General features: G+C 27.9%; 10 protein-coding genes across 10 annotated transcripts; 6 read left to right on the top strand and 4 right to left on the bottom strand. All coding sequences in view use genetic code 12, as the record gives it.

The window, feature by feature from the left end:
• Positions 1-17: 17 nt before the first annotated feature.
• Positions 18-1,406, bottom strand: KGF54_005425 (uncharacterized protein; the record flags this gene model as incomplete). Its single annotated transcript, XM_051766221.1, has 1 exon — positions 18-1,406. One exon carries the CDS (start codon positions 1,404-1,406, stop codon positions 18-20), a length of 1,389 nt encoding a protein of 462 aa, XP_051617460.1.
• An 819-nt stretch (positions 1,407-2,225) lies between these two features.
• On the top strand, positions 2,226-2,505 carry RPS28B (40S ribosomal protein eS28; the record flags this gene model as incomplete). Its single annotated transcript, XM_051766220.1, has 2 exons — positions 2,226-2,228; positions 2,305-2,505. The coding sequence occupies 2 exons, from the start codon at positions 2,226-2,228 to the stop codon at positions 2,503-2,505; spliced, it is 204 nt and encodes a 67-aa protein (XP_051617459.1).
• A 670-nt stretch (positions 2,506-3,175) lies between these two features.
• RTF1 (Rtf1p) lies at positions 3,176-4,843 on the top strand (the record flags this gene model as incomplete). Its single annotated transcript, XM_051766219.1, has 1 exon — positions 3,176-4,843. The coding sequence occupies one exon, from the start codon at positions 3,176-3,178 to the stop codon at positions 4,841-4,843; it is 1,668 nt and encodes a 555-aa protein (XP_051617458.1).
• A 2,559-nt stretch (positions 4,844-7,402) lies between these two features.
• MET28 (Met28p) lies at positions 7,403-8,215 on the top strand (the record flags this gene model as incomplete). The annotated part of the gene is made up of 1 exon (XM_051766218.1): positions 7,403-8,215. The coding sequence occupies one exon, from the start codon at positions 7,403-7,405 to the stop codon at positions 8,213-8,215; it is 813 nt and encodes a 270-aa protein (XP_051617457.1).
• Positions 8,216-9,660: 1,445 nt separating this feature from the next.
• RIM15 (protein kinase) lies at positions 9,661-15,036 on the top strand (the record flags this gene model as incomplete). The annotated part of the gene is made up of 1 exon (XM_051766217.1): positions 9,661-15,036. One exon carries the CDS (start codon positions 9,661-9,663, stop codon positions 15,034-15,036), a length of 5,376 nt encoding a protein of 1,791 aa, XP_051617456.1.
• A 241-nt stretch (positions 15,037-15,277) lies between these two features.
• Positions 15,278-16,957, top strand: UME1 (Ume1p; the record flags this gene model as incomplete). Its single annotated transcript, XM_051766216.1, has 1 exon — positions 15,278-16,957. One exon carries the CDS (start codon positions 15,278-15,280, stop codon positions 16,955-16,957), a length of 1,680 nt encoding a protein of 559 aa, XP_051617455.1.
• Positions 16,958-17,070: 113 nt separating this feature from the next.
• MSK1 (lysine--tRNA ligase) lies at positions 17,071-18,675 on the bottom strand (the record flags this gene model as incomplete). Its single annotated transcript, XM_051766215.1, has 1 exon — positions 17,071-18,675. One exon carries the CDS (start codon positions 18,673-18,675, stop codon positions 17,071-17,073), a length of 1,605 nt encoding a protein of 534 aa, XP_051617454.1.
• A 315-nt stretch (positions 18,676-18,990) lies between these two features.
• Positions 18,991-21,447, top strand: KGF54_005418 (uncharacterized protein; the record flags this gene model as incomplete). The annotated part of the gene is made up of 1 exon (XM_051766214.1): positions 18,991-21,447. One exon carries the CDS (start codon positions 18,991-18,993, stop codon positions 21,445-21,447), a length of 2,457 nt encoding a protein of 818 aa, XP_051617453.1.
• A 263-nt stretch (positions 21,448-21,710) lies between these two features.
• Positions 21,711-23,329, bottom strand: KGF54_005417 (transcription factor TFIIIC subunit; the record flags this gene model as incomplete). Its single annotated transcript, XM_051766212.1, has 2 exons — positions 21,711-22,250; positions 22,406-23,329. 2 exons carry the CDS (start codon positions 23,327-23,329, stop codon positions 21,711-21,713), a joined length of 1,464 nt encoding a protein of 487 aa, XP_051617452.1.
• Positions 23,330-25,111: 1,782 nt separating this feature from the next.
• On the bottom strand, positions 25,112-26,074 carry KGF54_005416 (CCR4-NOT core subunit; the record flags this gene model as incomplete). Its single annotated transcript, XM_051766211.1, has 1 exon — positions 25,112-26,074. One exon carries the CDS (start codon positions 26,072-26,074, stop codon positions 25,112-25,114), a length of 963 nt encoding a protein of 320 aa, XP_051617451.1.
• Positions 26,075-26,206: the final 132 nt, after the last annotated feature.

Raw genomic sequence — 26,206 nt, 5'->3', positions numbered from 1 at the left:
AAATGAATTAAATAATATTAAACTCCCAAAAATTTGAAAATAGTTTTAGCAAAATGAGGTGGATTATCAAGATATAAATGATGACCAGCATTTTTAATAATTTTAAAATCTGCTAAATTTTTATGATATTTTGACATTGATAATTTATTAATATCTTTTGTCATTTCTAAACCTGCTTCATCATTCATCCAATCTTTATCACCATATAACCATAATGTACGTAATTTCATATCAACAAATTTTTGTGGACATCTATCTATCAATGGTAATTTTGCTAATGCCCCCACTGATAATATTCTTGTTATAGCATACTCACCTGAACCTTTACCATTAAATACTCTATATATATAATCATGCATATTTTGAAAATTTTCTTCATTTTGATAATAAACATGAGCAAATCTATGAGTCGTCCATCTAGAAATTAATTTTGATTTTACAGGACCTGAATTTCTTATTATTGAAAAAGGTGAGTAATTATGTTCCCACATATAATCGAAAATTTTTCTACCTCTTGATTTTGGAACTTCTTCTATTGATTTACCTTCTACTATATCTTCTTGATCTGCTAATACTTCTTGTTCTATTGATACTTTAGGGACGTGTTTATCATTATCTAATAATGAAAATTTATTAGTTTCTACTCCAACAGGACTTATTAATACTAATTTATCTATTATATTTGAAGTAAATCCATTTTTTGTCTGGGTGTTATATTTTAAAGCATATGCACAACTTAAATAACCACCAAAACTATGACCCATTAAAATAAATTTATTTATATTTCTTTTTTGTCTCCAAATTTCCAAGGAATCAATAAACCAATCTTCAACTTTATAAATTTCTTGTTTAGTATTTGCAGGTAAATGAGGAAATTTAGGTCTTGAACTTAATCCAAATCCTAATAAGTCAATAGCATGAATTTTACAACCTGGTATTGAACTTAATTGATCAAAATTATCAATAAATAAACCTAATGATGCTGCATATCCATGAATTAATACTATTTCTTTACATATTTGTGGATAAGGATCTTTTTCTAAATTTTCTATATAAAGTTCATGAATATATTGATTATTTCCAATATCTGTATTTATTATTTGTGCTTTTCTTTTACCATCACTAACGGGAAAAAAAGGTAATTGTGATAATAATTTACTTTCTATTTTTTCATCTTCATATTCTGATCCCCAACTTTGTTTCAACCAATCTTTCCAACTTTGTGTCCATGAATATACTGGTTTTTCTCTACCATCTTGAAACTCATTAATTTTTTTTGGTTTTGATGATGATGTTGTTGTTGAATTAGAAGATGTTGCAGCTGTTGTTGTGGCTGAGGAAATTACTGATGATGATGAATTTGATAGTGTTGTTGTATTATTGGATTGTTCTTGTGATGTTGACATGAGATTTTTCGTCTTGGTGTTTATTCTATAAATGTCTAATTCTATAAGTTCTAGTAAAAAAATGGTAGTCTATAAATTCTAATGAGTAAATGGTCTACGAAATAAGAGAAGCTAGCTTATCGATATTTATTTATTTATAAATTTGCATTTTTTAAAAGATCGGTGGAGATTAATAAATATTTCAAATCGGGACTCATCAGAAGGAGATAAGAGATATCCGGAAAACAAAATTACCGTTAGCCGATGTCAAAAAAAAGTTTAGTTTAAATTTGGTCTCGAAATTCTTACTTTTGTTCTTAAATAGTTTCATAGAATGATGATTAATAACAGACTAGATCTATTTATTGAGTCACTGTAGACTTAAAGTCATCCCTAGAGGCTAGTATTCATTCACACAGAATTCTAAGATCGGCCTACAACTCTATTTAGACTTTAATACATATGTAGCAATCGATCTAAATGGGGTAATTTTATAGTAAGATATTAGGATCCTTCTTTCTACTCAGCCCTCTGATACCTTAGTAAATGTAATACAATTTCTTGCAACGACCTGATATTTTGAAAAGAAATTGGACTCATCAATTACAATATATATACAGTAATGATACCTAAAGAAAGATATTTTTGTGCGGCTTGTAAATATTTTTTCAATGAAATAAATTTGATTAAATTCACACGAACTTTTTTTCTTTCAATGTTTGTTTGTTAATTAAAACTAAAAACTCATTTTAACATTTTTTCAAAGAAGAAGAAAAAAAAAAATTTAGAATCTTTTCATTTTTAAATATATAATCACATTAGATCAATATATAATCAAATATGGTATGTTTTAAATAATACATAATACTATGAGTAACTAAATAGATGAATGATGAATTACTAACTTAAACAACTAAAGGACACTAAAACCCCAGTCACATTAGCTAAAGTTATTAAAGTTTTAGGTAGAACCGGTTCAAGAGGTGGTGTTACTCAAGTTAGAGTTGAATTTTTAGAAGATTCAACTAGAACTATTGTTAGAAATGTTAAAGGTCCAGTTAGAGAAAATGATATCTTATGTTTAATGGAATCAGAAAGAGAAGCTAGAAGATTACGTTAAGTTAATTTACTATCTATTAAATTTTTTATTATTTTGAACAATATCACAAATCAATATCATTCATCATTTACAAACATCAATATTTACAAAAAAGATGAAAATCATTTATCATGCATTTTTTACAATCAATCAAGAATAAGAAGGAGATGGAAGTAGAATATTTCAGTTACAATTTTTATGATGTGGGTTATACATTAGATATTTTATTATCATTTTAATACATATCAACTTATTTTATAAATTATTAGAACAAAGGGATATAATTTTATACACGGAAGGTCAGAATCTACGTATTAGATTTATTAGCTAAAGTAGACTGACCCATGTATGAGTTGTGTTTCAATGTAGTTTCAGAGTTTACTTTTTGATATCTTTATGCAAAGTGAAAAATCACGTGTGCAATATTATAATTTGCGGGCTGAGCCCTAATCATCTTTTTTGAGCCTTGAAATTATTTCTGCGACAACTTGATAATTGCGACAATTCTCTGGTCTTGACAGAAATACTTATTCTCAGACAGTAAAAGAAATGTCACTGAATCCTCGAAAAATAAATAATCACCGAAAATATGTGTAGAATTTAATTAATTGAACAGAGTAGAATACTCAACCCACAATTTTACAACCCCTCAATTCATATCAATAATACTCAATAATATATCTGATTCATAATGTCTGATTTAGAAGATGATTTATTAGCTTTAGCAGGAGGTGATGATTACGAATCGGAAGAAGAAATATCACTGTCAAAACGTAAAATAACGAAAGATTATTCAGATGATGAAAATGAAGATGATACAGTATTAGCAAAACGTCGAAAAGTTGAATCAGATGATGGAGAAGATGAAGTGGAAGAAGAAGAAGAAATTGATGAAGAAGAAGAACAACAACAACAACAACCAGAATTAACTAATCCATATCCCTTAGAAGGCAAATATAAAGATGAACAAGATCGTGATGAATTAGAAGATATGGATGAAGTTGAAAGAGAAGAAATATTATATGAAAGAGAACAGGAAATGGAAAGATATAATGAAAGGAAATATTTACAACAACGTATGAAAGCTCAACATCAACAAAAATCAAAACAAAATGAAAATTTAAGAAGTTCAAGTCGTGTTAAAGCAGGTGTAGTAAAATCAAGTAAAGAAAATAAATTAAGTGAATTAAAAAAACAAAGAGAAAAAGCTTCAAGAAGAAGAACTAGAAGACAAGAAGATTATGAAGATGAATCCGAATCTGAAGAAGATGAAGAAGATGATGAAGAATTAGTTGGATCAGAAGATGATTATTTAGATAATGAAAATGAAGTAATATGGGGTGGTGCATCAAAACAAAGACATAAAAAACTGACTATACCAGGAAAATTAGAAGATGTGAACCGTATTAAAGTTGGTAGAAGTATATTAGCACAATATTGTTATCATTCTGGATTTGAAGATGCAGTAATAGATACATATTCAAAAGTTAATGTTGGAGTAGATAGAACAACAAGAAAACCAATTTATAGAATGGTTAAATTAATTGAATTAAAATCAAGACCAGAAAAACCTTTTAGAATTGGTAATTCAAAATATGATTTATATTTCTTGGTTAGTCAAAATAAAACTCAAAAAAAACCATTCGCAATGAATATGTTTTCAGATTCTCCAATAACACAAGAAGAATTTGATAAATATTTAGAACAATTAGATAAAACAAATGAATCAATGGATTATATTGATGATATAAATGAAAAATATACACAATTACAACAATTATTTAACAAGGGACTTACAGATAAAGATATAAATGATATGATTGCCAAAAAGCAACAAATTCAACAACAAAAGGGAAATTATACTACATATGATGCAGTAAAACAAAAGGCAAAATTAATGGATGAATTAAAAATAAATAAACAACAAGGTAATTTAGAAAAAACTAAAAATATAATTGAAGAAATTAAAAATATTGAAAATATTTTAGATAATAAATCAGATTTATCAACAATAGATTCAAACATTAAACAACAATCAATATCAAAAGTAAATGAACGTAATAGAAAATTAAATTTAGAAAATATAAGAAAAGCAGAAATTAAATTTAAAACTAATTTAAATAATTCAAATTTTGATTCTGGTGATCCCTTTTCAAGATTAAAAACAACAACAAGAATGTTTTATCAAGATTTAATAAATCAAGAAAATGCTAAAGCACTACAAAATGTAAATTTACAAGAATTAATTGATCAAAAAAATGAACAAGAAGCTAAAATTGCATTATCTACTTATAGAGATTTAGGAGAGATGGATAAATTAATTAATTCTTTAGATTTGGAAATTGAATTGTTGATATAAATTTGAAAATTTTTGACCGTGTTCATAAGTATCTAGGTTTTTGATGAATAAATATTTTTACCTTGTTAGCCATACTCAATATCCTTAAATTAATTTCATCAGGAATATCGGTCGATCATTGATTAAACAAGTAGTTCAATTGAAATTATATTGACTTAACAAAATGATCCATCAGAGAGATCAGTGCCTAATAAACAACCTATAACACCAAGGATGTTATGAAACTGCTTGTTGAATTATGATATATGGTTTATTAATGCTGTTGGATTATATGAATTTATGAGTATGGCCAATAAATTCCAATAGTGTTAGATTAGGATCAATAAAATTCTACAATGTATAAAGTGTTTGGACGAACTGGGTAACAATGTTACTAATTTCATATATAGAAATGATGATATTTATACGAGAGAAGTAATATATATTACTTGATAATTATTATTTGGGGTTATAAGTTTAATTATTGTTATTTGTTAAATTTAAAAATTTTCAAATGCAACCTCTTGACAACTATCACCTAATCAAACTCTAATTATGTAAATATCCTTTGAGATAAAATTCGTCAAATATATCAGTTTGACAACATTTCTTGCTCTCTTATATCACCAACTCTGTAAACCTTAAAAGGTCCCTTTTAGCGTGACATATATTTAATTCAACAAATCAAGTCAAACTATCCCAGATTGACGAGTTACTCACTTCCAAAAAGCAAACAAACATTTTAGCATATCAAAAGAAATGACTTAGCCGTATCAAATAAAACTTGATTAGCTTAAAAAAACAAAACATATTCAGCTATCAAATAAATCACTTCAGCATAACAAACATAACAAACATACCAGCTTAGTATAACAAATAAACAACCTCAGCATAACAAATAAACGAGTTTAGCATAACAAATAAACTACTTCAGCATAACAAATAAACCACTTCAGCATAACAAATAAACTAGTTCTGGCATAACAAAATAGCAAACATAGCATAACAAATAAACGAATTTATCATAACAAATAAACTAGTTTAGCATAACAAATAAACCACTTCAGCATAACAACATAAACTAGTCTAGCATAACAAATAAATCACTTCAGCATAACAAATAAACGAGTTTAGCATAACAAATAAACGAGTTTAGCATAACAAATAAACGAGTTTAGCATAATAAATCCAAAAAGAATTCTAGGGATAGTGATGAACAAGATTGTAATAAATATAAAATGAATACTAATGATGAAAGTAGTAAACAAATGAATATTAGAATTTGAAAGATAATATACATGTTACTAAGTAATAGTAGTCATACTTTTTTTGTTCTATTGGTCCTTACCCACAATATTCTTAGGATTAGTAGTCGATACCTCGTTGTTCTAACAATGCACTTAACATATTCGCTACATTTATGAATTAAAACTTAGCCGTGATTCAATCTAATTATAAAATTTCTTGCATAATTGCATCTTTTGTAACTCCAATTTTGAAAACGGACATATCCTTTTTTTTTATAAAAAAACAATAGAGTCGGTCTCGGACGTTTAAAAAAAATTGAATCATCAATGCAACGGCCCATTCCAGGGCATTTGCAGGTCAAAATTAATTAATAAAGAACAATAAGAATTAATTAAAAAAAAAAAAAAAAGCAAAAAGAATTTATTTCTAGAATGAATTAAAAAAAATTTAAAGTTTTTTAACTTCCCTTTCCCCCCCATGATTTCAATTCATTGAAGTATTCTATTGGTTAGAGATTTTAAATTATAATTTACTATAAATCTTCTTTATTGTTTAGATTTTAATAGTATACGATTCATTTAAATAGCAATTAATTGTCTTGGCTTAAGATGAGATTTTGTTGAATCTTTTGTTGATAAAATTATAACTAAATATTACGGAATTGTAAATAAGATGATATTCCATTTTCTCTCCGCAAAATAAGTTGAATTTACAACGAATTTTTAGTACTGAAATTTTGAATCCTAAAATGCTCAAGTAGTCAACTCTACAATTAAATTTTTTGTTGATATAAATGTTGTTACTAAAACTATCTATATTTTATAAAATAATCAACTACAAGGATTATCCTATATATATATATATATATAAACTCCCTTATGGTAAATATCTACTATTATAGTAAATTATAATAAATTATTATTGTATTAATTGATAAATGTATAAAGTCATATAATCAGAGTCTATTATAATATCTAAGTATTAGTAATATTAATTAATTTCTTAATAGTAGTACAAAGAAAAAATTTTTCATTAAAATTTATTATTGCAGGAAAAAAAAAATTTTGTACTTCCAATATATTATTAATTATACAAATATAAAGTACTAAAAAAGACTCACACTCATAATTTTAATTATTTTTTTTACTCTTTTTTTCCATTTAATCAACTTGAAAAAACATCTAATTCAAAGTTCAATAAATCAATTTTGAGATATATATATTCGTCATTTAATATATTCATATGTATTACAATTATTCATTCATTATATAAATTATCAATTAAGACAATAATCATTAATTAGCTAAATCATAAAGAAGTAAACAATAGAGAATGAGTTTCCATCCAAATAATTATATAAATGGATTAAATTTAGAATTCGATCCTATTTCATTTTCAAATAATAATGATAATGAATTTTCTTCAATAAATGATGGATTATATTATAATGATTCAGATTTAGTTAAACAAGAAGAAATTCAACAACATCTTGATTTATTTAGTGAAGCAGCAATAAATGATTTTTATTCATTAGATGTATTAAATGATAATGTTGTAATACCTAATAAACCACAAATACATATTAAACAAGAAGATAATCATCAAAATTCATTAATTCAATCACAAGCTATATTACAAAGTTATCATAATTCATTAAATTCTCAACAACAACAACAATTACCAACTACTACTACTACTTATAATAACAATTCAAATATTAAATCTACATCATCAACACCTTTTTCAATAGCGACATCAAGTTCTACATCCCCAATATATCAATCACAAAGTAATAATAATAATGTATTAACATCTACAACTTCACAAACATCAACAACAAATAATTCAATATCTTCAGCGACTCAAGCAGCAAATGATGACAAGAAAAAAAGAAATACAGCAGCATCAGCAAGATTTAGAATTAAGAAAAAGCAAAAAGAATTAGAAATGGAAAAAAAATCAAAAGAATTAGAAGAAAAAGTTGAAATTTTAGAAAAAAAATTAAAAACTATTGAAATGGAAAATAAATGTTTAAAAAATATTATATTTCAACAAAATGAACAAAAAAATAATGATTTATTAGAAACTATAAAACAAAGATCAATTATAAATAAAAATTCTACAAATTTTGAATTTACCATATAGAACAAAAATTGGTGATTTTTGTGGGGGTAGTATTAGATGTTTTTATGATTAAGTTTAAATTTTTGTCTTCAACATGCAAAATTTTTTTACTTTGATTATAAATAAAATTTTAGATTTTAATGTTTTTAAGAAAAAGTTTTTACAAAAGTGTTGGTGGTGGGGGAAAAGGAAGATTAAAACAATTCTACTTGTGTTGTTGTTTTAATTATGATTATTTATGATTTTTTAATTCGAGATCCAACTCTCGGTATGTGTTGGTTTAGTTTATTTTATATTTATATTTATTTTTTGTTTTAATTCTATTGTTTAATTGTCATCTAATTAAATGATTTACTCTTCATTTGTAAAAAGCTTGATATATATTTGTCAATTGATGTTTAAATTACTTAATGTTTGAATGTAGGTATTACAATAATACAATAATTTACTCAGTGCTTACATAGTTAACTATTAGAAAACAAACTTTTGATTAGTCAGTCCCCCTAAACCCTCGAATTTAAGGGCCAATATTACTTCGCACTAAGCCGAAAAGTATAAAACACGTGTATTGTCTTTAGTTCCGACTTTGTGTAATTTTTTCCTGAGGGTCAAAAATTTTAAAAGATTCGAACCCGATACCTTTGATTTTTTGGGTCAAAAGTAGTAGCCACTATGCCACAAAACTTTAAAAACGTGACTTCGGTAGTATATCTCCCGCTTTGTGTAATCTTAAAATTTTTAAATTTTTAAAACTTAAATGGTCTATATCTCTATCATCGAAAACGGTATCTACGCAGTGTATTTATTTTTGAGTTCTTCAGATCAAGATCTTTTTTATGCAGCTAATTTCAAGTCCGTAGCTTTAAAATTGAGCAAATTCTACATTTTGCTTAATATCTCAACAACTAATATAGATTCATTGATAAGATTTAGTTAATTGAATAGAGATTGATCAAAAATATTCAAAAATGCAATAAAAAAAAATTCCCAAAAAGATTTGAAATGTCCTTGCTCAAATTAGAAAACCCCAAAAACTTTTTAGAGGTGGACTTACAGACTCTTTTTAAGCACTATTGAGAACTCTACGTACCAGCAAGTAATTTAACCATTACTATTGTTTGAGAAAAGTAATCTATATGTTTGAATGTTAATAATAATAATATTATTGGGAGATAAATCTATTGATATGAATTAAAAAATGGTAGCTCCTGTTTTCATTATCGTAGGAGTAACTTTTGTACTAAACAAATATAATATTATTTACATTATCTAATTTATTATTACAATTATTACTGTTATTATTATAATATTATATAATATCTAATATATAATTATAATGCAGTATTCATTAAACTACTATTAGTTATACATATTATAATATATACAAACAATTAAACAATATATAACAGTAGTATCAATTCAACTTAAATCCAATAGCTTTCATCTCATTGATAAATTTGGATCCAATGGAGTCAAATAATGAGGGTATAAATAATCATCATACATTATTTCACGAATCAGTATTTAAAGACCCCTCAAGACATCATTTTTATGAAAAAGAAAGATCTATTTCTCCACAACATCAACAATCTATAAATCAAGACAATGATCACAAATCAATTGAAATACAACCATCAAATTTAAATCAACCTGTTATTAATACTGTCCCCAGTACTCCAGATTGTAAACATGATGTAAATAAAGATGATTTAACTCAAGATACAGAACATGTTGAACGACCCAAACCATATACAATTCAAAAACCAAACGATTCTACATCTCCAAGTTATAACGATCAAACTTCCTCATATAGAAGTTTAGAAGAACAAATAGATTTAAGACTAGCGTCACTGAATAATCCAACTATAATTATGGAATTAGATCTTGATGGAAATATTCGATATTTATCTCAAAATTGGGAATATATAGTGGGAACATCTGTTAAAAAAATAGTAAATCATCCAATTTCAAAATTAATAATAGGAAGTAATGATGATGATTATCAAGTATTTAAAAAAGCAATTGATTCAATGATTTTTGATGATGCAAGTTATAAAGTTAAATTTATAACAGGTACAAATCGTACAAGACATGAAAATAATGGTGAAGAAATTAGAGGTGATGTTGAAGAAATTTTAGGTAATCATGCCGACGTAGATTTACAAGGTCAATTAACTCCTCATAATTCATTTGAAAACCTTCAAGATATAAATTTACCAATTGATGATTATGTTCCGATACAACAAAGTCAAGTTATTACAAATGAACCCAAGGATTCTGACTCTTTATCCAGAGCTAGCTCGTTATCATCAAAATTATCAAATGATGGAGATTTTATTGAATTAGAAGCTCAAGGTATATTAATACATGATACTCAAACTAAAGTACCAAATCATTCAATGTGGACCATTAGACCTTTTGTTCATATAGACTTAGACTTATCTATACCGTTGGCATTAATTGATTTATTAGGTTTTGGTTCAGAAATTTTTGAAGGATATTTAATGAACCTAAAAAATTTAGGAATTTCAGAAGAAGAAAATGTACCTCAACCTAAAACCATATTATGTAGAATTTGTGAAAATAATATTCCAGCTTGGTTCATTGAAAAACATTCAGATCTTTGTATAATAGAGCACAGAGCAGATGAACATTTACAACAATGTCAAGATTCAATTGTTGAACAAAGAGATTTAATTAACAAAATTATTGAAAGTTTAGAATTTCAAGCTCAATTACCTTTATTTCAACTGAATCAACAATCTTCATCAAATCAACTACAATCATCTTTGTCACTGTCACTGTCTCCAAAACTGATACTGCCCACAACTTCATCGCATCTGTCTATGTCACTGAGTTCTTCAGATGATGAGGCAAATCCATCATCACAATTAGTACATGAATATAAAGGTATCCCCTTACCTCAAGTAACTTCATCAGAATCATCATCTCCAAGGTTGGCAAACAAAGTATTGTCTAAAAATTTCCATGCAAGAAATAAAAGTTTGATGTATTCTAAAAAATTTCCATTTGGTCCAATGCAAAAAATTAAAGAAATATGTGATGAAGCTATATTGATAAATCCACCATCTACAACAAATAATAACAATGATAATAATTTGAATTATATTTCTTTTTCCCCTAGTTCTGAAAAATCTTTAAATTTTGTTATCAATCCTACTACAATTGAAACTTCAGATTTAGCAATACGGCAAATATTAGAAGATACAAAAGTTTTGGTTAATGATAAATTGGAAAGTTTATCAAGATTGACTTCGATATTACAATACCTGGCTAAAATTAAAAAAGAAGTTGATTTATTAGTATTGGAAACTGTTAGAGAAACTGTTGAAAAAATCCGAAATCAAACTGCTGCAAAATTATCAAGAAGCTGCACACCAAGTGAATTTTTAGGAACTCCAGATGAATTACCTCCATCATTGGATTTAGGAAATCAACAAATAAATCAACAGGATCAACAACATCAAAGTAGAAATAAAAGTAAGCTGTCGTTAGATTTAGATGTTCCAAAAATGGTCGCTCCAAAGCCTTCAAGAAGTAAGAGTCCTATGGATTTACTAGCAGATAGGTCTCAAGATAATGTTCTAACGCCAAAAGATTTTTTGATAAAAGATTCAAAGGATTATTCAGGAAACTCATCTAATTCATCACTAATGCCAAGTCCAAGACAAAATTTCAGTATGATGGTTAATTCACAACAACAACAACAACAATTAGGACCAGATCCAAGTCGGTCATCATCCAAAGAATTATTAGAAAATTTTGATAATTCAAGAAAATCTTCTGGTAATAATTCAAATTACTCATCTCCAAGAAGATATTTATCACCAGCACCATACAATGAAAAAAATAATTTAACTTCATTACAAAGAAGTAACACCATAAAATCATCACCAATCTCATCACCATTAGTAGATGCTACTCAAAGTGTCGGTCTGCAACATTCAGATAAACGTATTACAAAATTATCATTAGACACTACAAGTCAACAACAATCTTTCACTGCAGATTCACCATCACAATCTCAATATACACCTGGAAGTCAAAAAAGCTCAATCACCAGACCACCATTATCTCCATTACTTGTCTCAACTCAACAACCATCATCTAAACCAACTACAATTAAAGATTACGAAGTTGTAAAACCAATAAGTAAAGGAGCATTTGGTTCAGTATTTTTGGCTAAAAGAAAATTGACAGGAGATTATGTGGCAATCAAATGTTTACGTAAAAGAGATATGATAGCTAAAAATCAAGTATTGAATGTTAAATCAGAAAGAGCAGTAATGATGAGACAATCTGATTCTCCTTATGTTGCACAATTATATTCAAGTTTTCAATCAAAAGATTATTTATATTTAGTTATGGAGTATCTAAACGGTGGAGATTGTGGAAATTTAATAAAAGCTTTAGGTACTTTGGGATCAGAGTGGTCTGCCAAATATATAGCTGAAATAATAGTAGGGGTAAATGATTTACATCTGAGAGGTATAATTCATAGAGATTTAAAACCTGATAATATTTTAATTGATAAAGATGGTCATTTGAAACTAACTGATTTTGGGTTATCAAGGTTGGGTGTTGTTGGAAGACAAACCAATCATAGGAAGAGTAGTACCAATGAACAAAGTGTTGAGTTATTTAGAAGTATATTTGGAAGTGGTGGTAGTGGAAGTGCTGGTAGTATTGGAGGAGGTGATCGAGGAAGTAATAGTGGTTCGATCTCAGCAGGAACTGGGTTTGCAAATGATGATCCTTATCAAAGAAGAAGAAAAAATTCACTATCTTCTTCAGTTTTACTTTCTCCAACTTTAGAAAATTCTAAATTAAGTCAATCTCAATCTACCACAACCGGTTTACAACCAACAAATTCTCCAACTTTAGCATTTTTAGAAAGTTTTGGTAATGTACCATCAGGTAGATTTAAAAATGGTGCTAGGTCCAATTCGAATAATCTTGAATCCCCATTGTTGAAACCAATTATTCCAAGAACAGCTTCTGAATCGTCATTTGCAATCATAGATGATGAAAGTCCACAAACTCCAGTAACTAATTATGCATTATATCATCCCAAAATTACTAATGAATTAAAAACCGGTTCTGAAGGTGGTGTAGATTCTAGTTATATTGCTGATGGAGCAGAAATTAAAAAATTTGTTGGAACTCCAGATTATTTAGCACCTGAAACAATTGAGGGTATTGGTCAAAGTGAAGCTTCTGATTGGTGGTCAATAGGATGTATTTTGTTTGAATTTTTGTATGGGTATCCTCCATTTCATGCAGATAGTCCTGAAAAAGTTTTTGATAATATATTACTGGGCGTTATTCAATGGCCAGATTTACCACCTGAAGAAGATTTACAATTTTGTTCACCTGAAGGTAAAGATTTAATAATGAAGTTATTGACTTTAAATCCTGAAGATAGATTAGGTTCAAATGGAACAATAGAAATTATGCAACATCCATTCTTTCAATGTATAAATTGGGATACAATTTTTGATGAACCTGCACCATTTGTACCTAATCAAGATGATCCAGAACTGACAGACTATTTTGAATTAAGAGGAGCAGCTATGGCACAATTTCCAAGAGAAGACTCATCATCAGACGAAGAGAAAGAGAAAGAGAAAGAACAACAAAACAAAACTGTTGAACGACGTGAATCACTAAATTCATTGCAATTACCTCCATCAACTTCTGCAAGTCAAGCATTAGGTAAAAAAGAACGTCGTTCAAGTAAATTAAGTGAACCTGGAGAATTTGGATCATTTCATTTTAGAAATTTATCAGTGTTGGAGAAACAAAATAAAGATGTTATAAATAGATTAAAATCAGAGCATTTAGAACATAGAAATAGTTTTTCATCTTCATCACTGGAAAGTACTCCAAAAATTAGATCTAGAGGCTTCTCATTTGGTAATCCTAATACAAGTGGTAGTGGTGGTAGTGGTAGTTCAGGTTTGAATGTATCAATTCCAAATACTGGTTCAAGTCCATTTAAAAGACCAATTTCTCCACCAAATATAAACTTTGGATCACCAATTAATTCAAATATGAGATCTTCATCTCCTCATAGATCATTTGATAGTCCAATTATGCCAGTTTCAAAACATGAAAGAATACCTTCAACAGTTAGTACCTATTCTCTGGGTGATGAATTTAATCAAGAATCTCCAAATGCATCGACTAATTTTTATCATCAAAGATCAACAAGTTCTTCACATATGCCAATATCAACAAAATCTTCAAAAGGATCAAATGCTAATGCTACTCCAACTTCAACTCCAACAGGTTTAAATCCATCAATTTTTCAACAATATAATTTAAAAGAATATTGTTCGGCAAATTCATCAGATTCTGATGATACAACCAGATCAAATGCATTATTAAGAGTTCAAAGAAGAAGAGAAGGTTCAAGAATGTCAGACCCAGTTTTAATTAAAAATGAATTAGATGTTTTATATTGTGAACCAGTATCAGTTGTACGTCATCAAGTTGTTAAGCTTTTGGAAAAATCAAATTGTATAGTAGTTTCAATATCAGATGGTGAAGAATTAATTAAAAGAGCAACAAGTCAAGTAAAATTTGATTTTATAATGACTGGATTAAGATTATCAAAAGTTGATGCAATGGATGCTGTTAAATTAATAAAATATACTACTGGAAAAAATTCAACAACTCCAATAATTGCTATAACTGGATTAGGTGATGAAGCTAAAAAAGCTGGATGTTTTGATTATATTATTGAAAAACCAGTTAATTTAGATCAAATTAAAAAATGTTTAAGTAAATTTTCTAATGATGAAGCAGTTATTGATTAAATAGTAAAGTTTTAAGGATTTAATGAATGAATGAAAATTAAAATTGCCAGAGTTGCTCTCTAATTATATAAAAAAATGTACTCATGATGTTTGTATACTTTATTCTATATTTGTGATTACTATATATAAAAATATATGAAACAAAAGATAAAAGAAAAATTAAAAGAAATAGAAAATAAAGTAAACACAAAAATTTATAGTATTTAACCATTTTTATTAATCCAATTTTTTCAATTAAATTATGCCATCAACGACCATCTCTTCATCAGCCAATGAATGGGCTATAGCAGAAAGAGAATTGGCTCAAGAACAACAACTTCAAGAAAAAGTCATCAATGAAGAATTTAAAATTTGGAAAAAAACCGTTCCTTTATTATATGATTTTATTCATACATTTGCTTTAAATTATCCATCAACTGTTTTCCAATGGTTACCAACTTATAATAAGATAGATGATGATAATGTAGAAGTTAAGTTTGTTCACAGTAATAATTCAATAAATAAAATTGAAAATAGTTTAAATGTAGCTTCAATTACATTACCTTCTTCAATAATTCAATCTATTGATTTAACAATACCATCAGATGGAATAAATACTTCAAATTTCAATATAATTAATAAATGGAAACAAACTACGGAAGTTAATACTTTAAAATTATCTCCAGATGGGAATTCAATATTGTCTTTTAATAGAGATGGAATAATACATAGTTATAATTTTGATAATGATAATGTTTTAGATTATAAATATCATAAACAAAATGGACATGCATTAAATTGGATAGATAATGATAGATTTTTATCAGGTTCAAATGATTCTCAAATTGCTTTATGGCAAAGAAATAAACCTTCAACTCCAATACAATTATTTAAAACTCATTATGGAGCAATTAATGATTTATCATCAAGTGATTTAAATATTTTTGGTTCAGTAAGTGATGATTCAACTACTCAATTTTTTGATTTAAGATCTTCGAATGATATTAATCCTATAATTAAAATTGAAAATAAATTTATTCAAAATTGTATTAAATTTCATCCAAATGTTAAAAATTTTTATGCTACTGGTGGTAAAGATAATGTTATAAATTTATATGATTTAAGAAATTATAAAACTCCATTTCGTAAATTATTTGGTCATAATGATTCAATAAAACAAATAGAATGGGATTGGAGTAATCCTTCAATCTTAGTTTCTTCTGGATTTGATTCAAGAATTATTTTTTGGAATTTAGATAATTTAGATGAAGATTTTACATACCCTGATACTTCAGCAAATAATACTTCGATTAATTCTCAAACTAGTAATTTAACTGAATCAACAAGAAGAAGAAACCAACAACAACAAGTAAATAAAGTTGATCCTTGTTTAAAATATATTCATGGTGGTCATGTAAGTAGTATTAATGATTTTGCAATTCATCCAAAATTGAAAAATTTATTTGCAAGTGTTGGTGATGATAAATTATTGGAAATTTGGAAACCTAAAACTTTAAATACTGAAAATGAAGGGGAAGATGATGAAGATGATGAACAACAAGAAGAAGTAGAAGTGGGAGAAACAAAAGTGGATGAAAAAGTTGATGAAGATGATGATGATGAAGAAAAAGAAGAAGAAGTAGAAGAAGAGGACGATATAGAGGAAGATAAAGATGAAGAGGTGGAAGAAGATGGTCAAGCACAAGAAGAAGATGTGAATCTAGATGAAGAAGTAGGAACAGAGACCAAGGAAGATGATGATAAAGTTGAAGAAGTGGCCAAAGATGTAGTGGAAGAGCCAAAAGATGAAGATGTAGAAATGGAAGAACGAAAAGTTGACACTGACGCAAACTCGGTGGAGAAAGAAGATATAGGAGATGAAACAAGACCTGAAACTGTGGAAACTAGTAAAAAAGATATTGAGATGAAAGAGGATTGGTAAAAAGTTTAAAAGTTTTGTAAAATTGCTTTATGTACAAGATTGTATAATCTTTTTTTTGAACTTCTATATATTGTTTGTATTAATAAAATAACAATGGTTAAAAAAACACTTGTCTATTGCTTTAAAACATCTCTTAAATTTCCAAATGGTAAAACATTGTCAATTCTATCTACTCCACTTATTAACATAGCCAATCGATCAATTCCTATCCCCCATCCACCAGTTGGTTGTAAACCTAAATTCATAGCTTGTATGTATTGCCAATCTGGTATAATCAGTTCTTTATCTCCATAATTAAGTTTACTTTCTTGTTGTAATTTAAATTTTTGAAATTGTTGTTGTGGATCATTTTCTTCTTCGTAGGCGTTAACGAATTCTTTACCATTAATGAATAATTCAAATCTTGATGATATTTTTAATCCATTTATAGTTTTTGATTTAGCTAGTGGTGATAAAATTTCTGGTTGATTATATATAAATACTGGTACATTTGGATGTTTGGTTATACTCAAGGACTCTAAATATATTTCACTTAAATTGTTGAGTAAACTAGTTGGATTCGAATTTTCGGGGACTGGTAAATTTAATGTATTGTAGTATTTTGTAATACTATCTAAATTCAAATCTAATGGTAATTTCACTCCTGTTATTTCTTCCAACGTGGGTATAAATTCATATTTTGGAAAATGTTTGATATTATTGAAATCCCCATATTCAAATTTCTTGAATAATTCAATAAATAACTCCTCTGTAATTTCCATTAATTCTTGTAAACTTGTGTAAGTTTTATAAAATTCACATGAAGTAAATTCTGGATTATGAGTATTATCAATACCTTCATTTCTAAAATTTTGACCAATTTCAAATATTTTATCAAACCCTCCAATTACTAATTTTTTTAACCATAATTCTGGTGCAACTCTTAATTGAATTTTTTGATCTTTAAAATTTGTAATAAATGGATTTGCATTTGCTCCTGTTCCTTCGTTACTTAATATTGGAGTTGAAACTTCCAAGAAATCTTTATTCAAAAAGAATTGTCTAATAATTTGAATAATTTTTGATTTAATAATTATTGGTTTTTTTGAAATTGGATTTACTAAATAATTTAGTACTCTATTATTATTTATTAAGCCTTTATCTATTAATTTGTTTGGAATGTTAACTAAGCAAGGAGTTAAAATCTCAATTGGTTTGTTTAATTTCAAAGTTAATTCATTAGTTTTGGTTCTTGAAGCAAATCCATTTCCTGAAATATAATCCCCAATTTTAAACCAACTATGAATATTATCAAATTCATTCGTTTCCATATTCATTAATTTATTAGTGGCCATTAATTGCACTTGTCTGTCATCTTGTATTAAATCAATAAAATATAATCCTTTACCTGCTTTTCTAATATTGATAATTCTTCCTTCAAGTACATATGAAAATTCACTTCTTTTATTTTCAAGTTCTTCAAATTGTATGTTTTCAAATTTTGATCTAAACTCGGGTATTCTTAATTTTGTAGAGTTTTGTAGTTTTTGTCGTATGTCATCTATAGCTGGATAATAGTTTTTTAGCCTATTTGGTTCTGATTTTTGAATGTCTAGCTTTCTACTTTCGTAAGAATGATCTGATTTTGGCTGTTTGAAAATTGCTGATTGTTGATGTTTAAGTCTTTTAAATACTATGCAATTCTTATATATCTGCAAGAACTGATTCCGTCGTATCATTTTTAATTAGTATATCTGACAACTTGATTTTGTTGTTGCAAAGCTAAAAGATCAAAAATTAGAAACATTGTCACTTTTTAAGTGTCGTGAAAAACTTATCACGACTTAAATTCTGATACACAAATAATCAAGAATTAATAAAGAGATCAAAAACAAACATTCTTGATTGATCCTATATTAACTTAACTACTTGTATATAAACACACTACATAGACTCATAAAAATTTTATAAAATAACGTCCAACATATATATCTTTATAAATTTTTATGAATCACCACTAAAAAAATCATCAATGAGATTTGAATAATTAAACTATGGATTTTGAAAATAGAGAAGATAAAGATGGTGTTAGATTATCATGGTCTTCTTTGCCGAGATCGAAATTACAGCATCAAAGAAATGTTATACCATTTGGTTCATTATATACACCATTGAATGATAAGAGTGCAATTGAATGTTTTGATTCTTCTCATCTTGTTAGTTGTCGAACTTGTAGGTCTATTTTAAATCCATTTGTACATGTCAATAATCAAATATGGACTTGTCAATTTTGTAATTTTTCAAATCAACTACCAATTACCGCAAATGAAGAAGGAGAGACTATTTTACCTATTGCAATAAATCCTGAATTATCCACTATAGAATATGAAACAGGAAGAGAAAGTCTATTACCACCAATATTTTTTTATGTTGTTGATGTATGTTTTGAAGGTGAAGATGTTGAAGTTGCCTTTTCGCAATTAAAAGAAAATTTGATCATATCATTAAGTCTTTTGCCAGAAAATGCATTAGTTGGATTTGTCTCATTTGGTAAACATGTTAAAGTTCATGATTTGACTTCTCATGATAATTTGAGTTATACTTTCAATGGGAGTAAAACTTATGCATTAGAACAAGTTCAACTGGCATTAGGTTTACTAGGTGGTGGTGTAAGTGCTGCTGGTTTACAACAAGCTCAAAATCAAGATAATTTATTCAGTCCATCTGCTAGACGTTTTTTACAACCTGTAAATATGGTTGAATATGAATTAACAAATATCATTGAAAATATGGTTCCAAATGCATTTTCACATAGTGAGTTTAAAGAAAGAGCTGATAGAGCTACTGGAAGTGCAATAAATGTATCAACATTATTATTAAAATCTATTCTTGGAGATGGTCATCTTACTGGAGGTCATTTGATGGTGTTTCTAGCTGGTGTTTGTACAATTGGACCAGGAAAAATAGTGGACAAATTATTAAAAACTCCATTAAGATCACACCATGATATTGTTAAATCACAATCTGCAACATATATTAAAGCACCAACAACATCATCTTCATCTAGTACAAAATCAGATACTGCATTATTTAAAGGTGCTAAGAAGTTTTACGCCGATATTACCAAAATTTTAGTTACTTTGGGTCTCAGTTGTGATATATTCATTGGTAGTTATGATCAAGTTGGATTATTTGAAATGGAAGAACTATGTTGTAAAACCGGAGGTGTAGTTGTTATGAGTGATTCATTTAGTACTGCAATTTTTAAACAAAGTTTTACAAAATTCTTCAAAAAGCAAGAGACTGACTCCGATACAGAAGATTATCTCGATATGGGATTTAATGCAACAATTGAAGTAAAAACATCTTCAGATTTGAAGATTGAAGGATTAATTGGAAACGCAACTGCATTACCATACAATAAATTGATACCGTCAAACGAAAAAATGATTAGTGTTACCAAGGAAATTGGAGAGTCGAAAACAAATTGCTGGAAATTATGTAGTGTGGATCCTCAATCTACTTATGCCATATATTTTGAAAAATTAGACAGTTCAATAGCTACAACAGGAGCATATTTACAGTATTTATTTCATTATCAACATCCTAGTGGGAGAATGAGACTTAGGGTGACAACAATTCCAATCAATATAATTCCAGATTCAGATAGTGTTCAATTAGAATTAGGTTTTGATCAAGAAGCAGCATTAGTATTGATAGCTAGGGAAGCAGTTCGTAAATTACAAACAGATTTACATCTTAAAGTAACATCAAGTGAGGCACTAACCAAACAGTTAGATCAGTCATTGATTGATTTTTGCTCGAGGTTTGCTGTTTATAATATTGGTGTTATGGAATCATTTAGATTATCAAATTCATATTCACTATTCCCACAATTTTTATATCATTTGAGAAGATCCCCATTTATAAATGTTTTTAATAGCTCACCAGATGAAACAAGTTATGTAAGACATATTTTCATGCATGAGGATTTAGCAAATTCATTATTAATGATCCAACCTACATTATTATCCTATGACATTAATACATGGAATTCAGAAGTTGATGAAGACTCCGAAGATAATGAAAACGAACCAATACCAGTGTTGTTGGATTCAATGAGTTTAGGACATTCTAAGATTTTATTATTGGATACTTTTTTCCAAATTTTGATTTATCACGGTTCACAAATTGCTGATTGGAGAAAAGCAGGATATCATGAACAAGAAGATTACGCATATTTTAAGAACTTCTTAGAAGCTCCTAAAAGAGAAGCTTTATTAGTACTCACTAATAGATTTCCATTACCAAGATTTATTGATTGTGATGAAGGTGGGTCACAAGCAAGATTTTTAATGGCAAAATTAAATCCAAGTACAAGTTATGCAACTAATGTTAATCATTTTTATGGTTATAGTAGTGATAGATCTAATACAGACATATTTAGTGATGAATCAAGTTTTCAGATGTTTATTGATCATATTCAAAGAATCGTCACCTCCAAAAAATAGATTTTACTGATAAAAGTAGACGAAATTTTTTTTTTCGAGTACTAGTTGGTTCTTAGACTGCGAGGCTCATGATTTTATTGTGAAGGGAATAGGTTACAAAGTATCATATTAGCACACTAAACATCAAGGTAGATCTGCGACAAAAGCTTCTACAAACATTATTACATTCATTTTATTCTTTACTTTAATAGCATTATTTCTTTGTAATACATAATATATAGAACTAGAACCTGTGTCATTTTGTATAACAGATTAATTCCATACTAGTCTTGAGCATTTCTTATACTTTGTTTCCAAAATGTACTACCTTTAAATTTACTTTTCGAACCATCTTCATCTTCGTCATTTGAAAGATCTATATCCATATTATCATTATTTTTTACAACTTCTTTTCTCTTTTCGAAAATTACTTTATTTACGCAAGTTAAATGTTCTTTAACTTGTCCAATTAATTCTCCATATTCATCAAATAATAATTCCGAACCAATTAATTTGTTCCATTTAGTTTCCATAATTTTTTCATTTAACAATGCTGAGTAGTCAATAAGATTATGATGATTATTGTTGGATGAGTTACCAATTTTATTGGTTTTTGAAATTAAATCAGGTTCATTTATGCTTTTGTTATTAGATATTTTTATTAGTGGATGTTCCGCTGTTATATCAGATATTTGTAATTTTGCCGATGGTTTTAGGATATTAAAATGTCTTTGTAGTTTTTTATATCTTGAATTTTTGTTGACTCCTTCATCTTCTTCAATTTTCTTTATATTATTTGGTAAATCTAAAGTAACGTAAAAAGTCTATATCAGAATTATGTTAGTATGAAGCTAATAAAGGTTATTAAGAAACAAAACAATCACAAATAAAAAGTCTATATTAATTAAAAAAAAATAAAAATCTCTAAAACTCATTATTGATCAATAATGTCTTTTCTATAATTCTAGTTCTTACGTACCTCGTATTCATCATCCTTCGTCCCGGCTATATCAGTTCCCGTAGCTATGTTCGTAACCGGAATTTCAGTTTGTGATTTTGATTCTGAATTTTCCAAATTGTCATTTCCTTCATTTTCTTCATTAGACTTGAGTTGTGCTTCTTTTTTTCTTCTTAAAATATCTTCAGCTGATCCTGCTTCAACATTAATTGTGAAATCCCAATTCATTTCTTCACCTTTAGTTAAAAACTCACAATTACCATTCATTACTAATTTCCATGAAAAATCATCATTTAAATTATCACGGATATATTTTGAAAGTGAGCATGCACCAGCTCTTAACATTGTATTTTCTTCATCATATGGTGAAGTAACTGATTCTAAGTTCAATAAAGAACTACCCAAAGCAATCTTTGTAGCTGCGTGAGTAATTAATAAAATATTTTCAATTTCTGGATAATTTTTTTCAAAAAATGGTATAAATTTTTGCCAAAATAAATTAGCTCTTTCTAAAATTTCAATATTTGTTTCACCTTTAGGATTTGGTATAACTCCTAATTGATCTCTTGGCCAAAGTTTTTCATCTACCAAAACATCATTGAAAAATCTTTTTAAATCAGTATAATTTGCAGGTTCTGGTATAATTTTTCTATCTTTTTTAAACCATTCACCAATACCTCTTTCTAATCCAATTTTTAAATCTAGTAATTTAGCTATTGGCTGTGCTGTTTCAACACATCTATAAAATGGTGATGTAATAATAAATTGTGGTTGGTCAATTGTTGGTAATGATGTTAAGTAAGCTGCTAATTGTTTTGCTTGTTCAACTCCATGTGGTGCTAATGGTGGATCTGAATCTATACCAGTTGGATTTGGAGGATGAGGTGGTGGTAACCAATTTGATCTATAACCATGTCTAGCAATATAAATCTCTTTAATTGTCATTGCTAATATTCAATTAACTATATGTTGGATATGATTGACTGATAATTGATGTATCTATTTATATTTTATGATTACATTAATATCATTATAATAATAAAGATCTTACATAGAAATGTTTTGTTTTTGTTACATACTTTGTATTTTATATACAGGATGAACTATAACCTATACAAAAATTAGGCCCAATATGACCAAAGAAAAATTTAAATAAAAACAAATTCGGGTTTCAGTCAATGTCTCCTAATGTACTGACTACTTATTTATTGATTCAGTTCGTACTTATTATTTTCTAATATAGTCCAAACCCTCAAGTTGTATGTTTGAGCACGTGAGCGGACCTATAAATCCTGTTTTGTATCACTTTGACCTGACATTGGCATTTACTTAAATGGCCTATATTTTCTGAAAGACTGCAGCAGTTCACGTATAGCATGTTTATTGAGCTAACAAAATCAAGACCTAATTTGTGAAACTATTTTTCGGACCAGCCTGTATTACCGAAGCTCATATTCATATCAAATTCTGTAACTGCTGAAGCTTTGCTAGTACATGTTACTTAATTTGCAACAGTAGGTTGACAACCATTTGGTTGGCCGTTAAACATAAAACTCCAGCTTCTCTAGTGTGATTTGTCACATTTATTAAAGTTTATATTTATTGTAAACTATAATTAATTAACTCATTCAATTGAGTTCCAAAACATCTGTAGCAGCAAATTTTATTAATACTCATGAACAATTATATATCAACTTTAATATTGAGTAGTTGTCATTGATAAGACAAATTTGATTGAGCAATTGTGCCCATTAGTTTATTACCAAATTTGATGTTCTTTAATTTTTAATAGTATGTGTATAATTTTGCAACTATTTTGCGTACAAATTGTGCAAAACTTCTGTTTATAGTGGTAGCACCACTTGAAACATATTTTCATGTCATGAAGTCTAAGCTGACAAGATCTGAACAATGTATGTCTAGAGTATTTTTGGCCTGTTTTTCAAACTTGGTGACCGTTTATATTTATTTGTGGCTAGTTTCAGGTTGAATTGGACCTGGTTTGTGTCTAATTTCCTCAGTTTTTTGTGCAATTTTTTGGTCTCAACCCTTCCATTGAACTTAGACTGATAATATATGACCTTATTTAAAGCAACTATCCATCTCTGCCAAACAACTTTTCCACTCGCAGTCATATATGTCAAGTAATTGACTCAAAAAGGTTGTCAGTACAGCAGTGCAGTTGGTCCACTAAACTTCCAAAAATTTATACAAAATAACCGAGAGTAAATACTAATAAGTCAATGTTTAAATTCAATGCTGCTTTTATCTAGACTTCTCAATTGGGCAGTAAGTTGTAAATTTAGAGTTAATCGAAGGTTACATTCTGCAGTTTCCAGAAAATTACATTGTCTCAACTTTTTATTTCACGTCCGAGCAAAAATTTTAGATTTCCCAATAGGGTACTAAGCTGTGAAAAATTCCTTATGGAAAACACACAATGAATTTTCACCGCTATCGTGAATCAGACGAGTTTAGGAATATACTTGAATTCGAAAGCAACCATAGACTGACGAATATTTATAGAACTATTGACAAAGTGGACTCAAGAAATATTGGTTCATAAAAGAAATTGGTTTGGACTTATTGGATCATGATCATTGATTTCCTTATAAATCGAAACAATACATCAGGATTCATTGGCTTCTAAAATGATACGCAATGTGTAGATTTTTAATACTCCATCGTCAAATTTATTTATATGTACATTTATATCTATTCAGGTTTTCATTGTTCACTTATATTTGTCAATAATTGAGCAAGACATCTTTTCGTAGCAACATCATCTTGTAATATTACTGAAAATGTACCATCACGTAAAGGTTCAGGTAAAATATTTGATAAAGCTTTTCTTGCTTCCATATTATCGCTTAATCTCATATAACACCTTACGACATGTTTCAATAGTCTCCCCGAACTATTTGAAGATGATGGTTGTTGTTGTTGTTGTATTTGTTGATTTGATTGTTTGATCCCTGCGCTTAGTTGGTCAATCATCTTCGATAAAACAGATGCAACGGTATGAAATCTTTCAAATATGGTACAGACATAACTCAATCCTTGATCATCTAATAAAATTTTTTGTAATATAAAAATTGCTACTGTTTTTGATAATTCTGAAGAAATTTCCATAATATTAAGACATAATGGAACAATTTCAGTAGTTAAAAGAAAATTTATTACTTCTGGAGTATCATTCTTCACCAATGCACCAATTACACCTAAACTTGTGAGCCTAAGATATTCGAAAGATCTTTGCCTTGCATTTGTTGATAAAAATGGATACAAATATAATGGTAAATTTGCACTCAAAAATGAACCTCTTGTTTGAACATTTGATGCTACACATTGTAATAAAGCTAATGCATTACATACTCTATTTGAAGTTGAAGCGCTTAAGTTTGGAGGTTCTAGATATGGATAAACACTTATTATTTCTTCTAATAAAACTGTTATAACACCAAATGAATTCCATAGTACTAAAGCTAGATCATCGTATTGTTCTCTTTTTTTACCTAGTTCTAATAATGCTTTTTCTCTATTTGTTCCTGATACCAATTCTATAATCCACTGATAAATTTGTTCATCATTTAACGCTTTACTATCAGATAGTTTAAATTGATCCTGATATGATTGTGGTGGCTGATTTTGAAGTTGTTGAGGTTGATGTTGCAGTTGGGTAGCAAACATGGTCTACTTAGAATGATCTATATTAGTGATTGAATAATAGGTATGGTTGTTTGAGTCTAAAGTATATATTTCAATTTTTATTAGTATTGTGTTTTTTTTTCCCTTTATAGTTTTTTATATATAGTGGACTTG

The sequence above is a fragment of the Candida jiufengensis genome (genome assembly GCF_024610255.1).
Source record: "Candida jiufengensis strain CBS 10846 chromosome Unknown scaffold11, whole genome shotgun sequence".
In the NCBI taxonomy this organism is placed as follows: Eukaryota; Fungi; Ascomycota; class Pichiomycetes; order Serinales; family Debaryomycetaceae; genus Lodderomyces; species Lodderomyces jiufengensis.
Note: the sequence above shows the minus strand (reverse complement) of the source record. Positions and strands in the feature narration are given on the sequence as shown.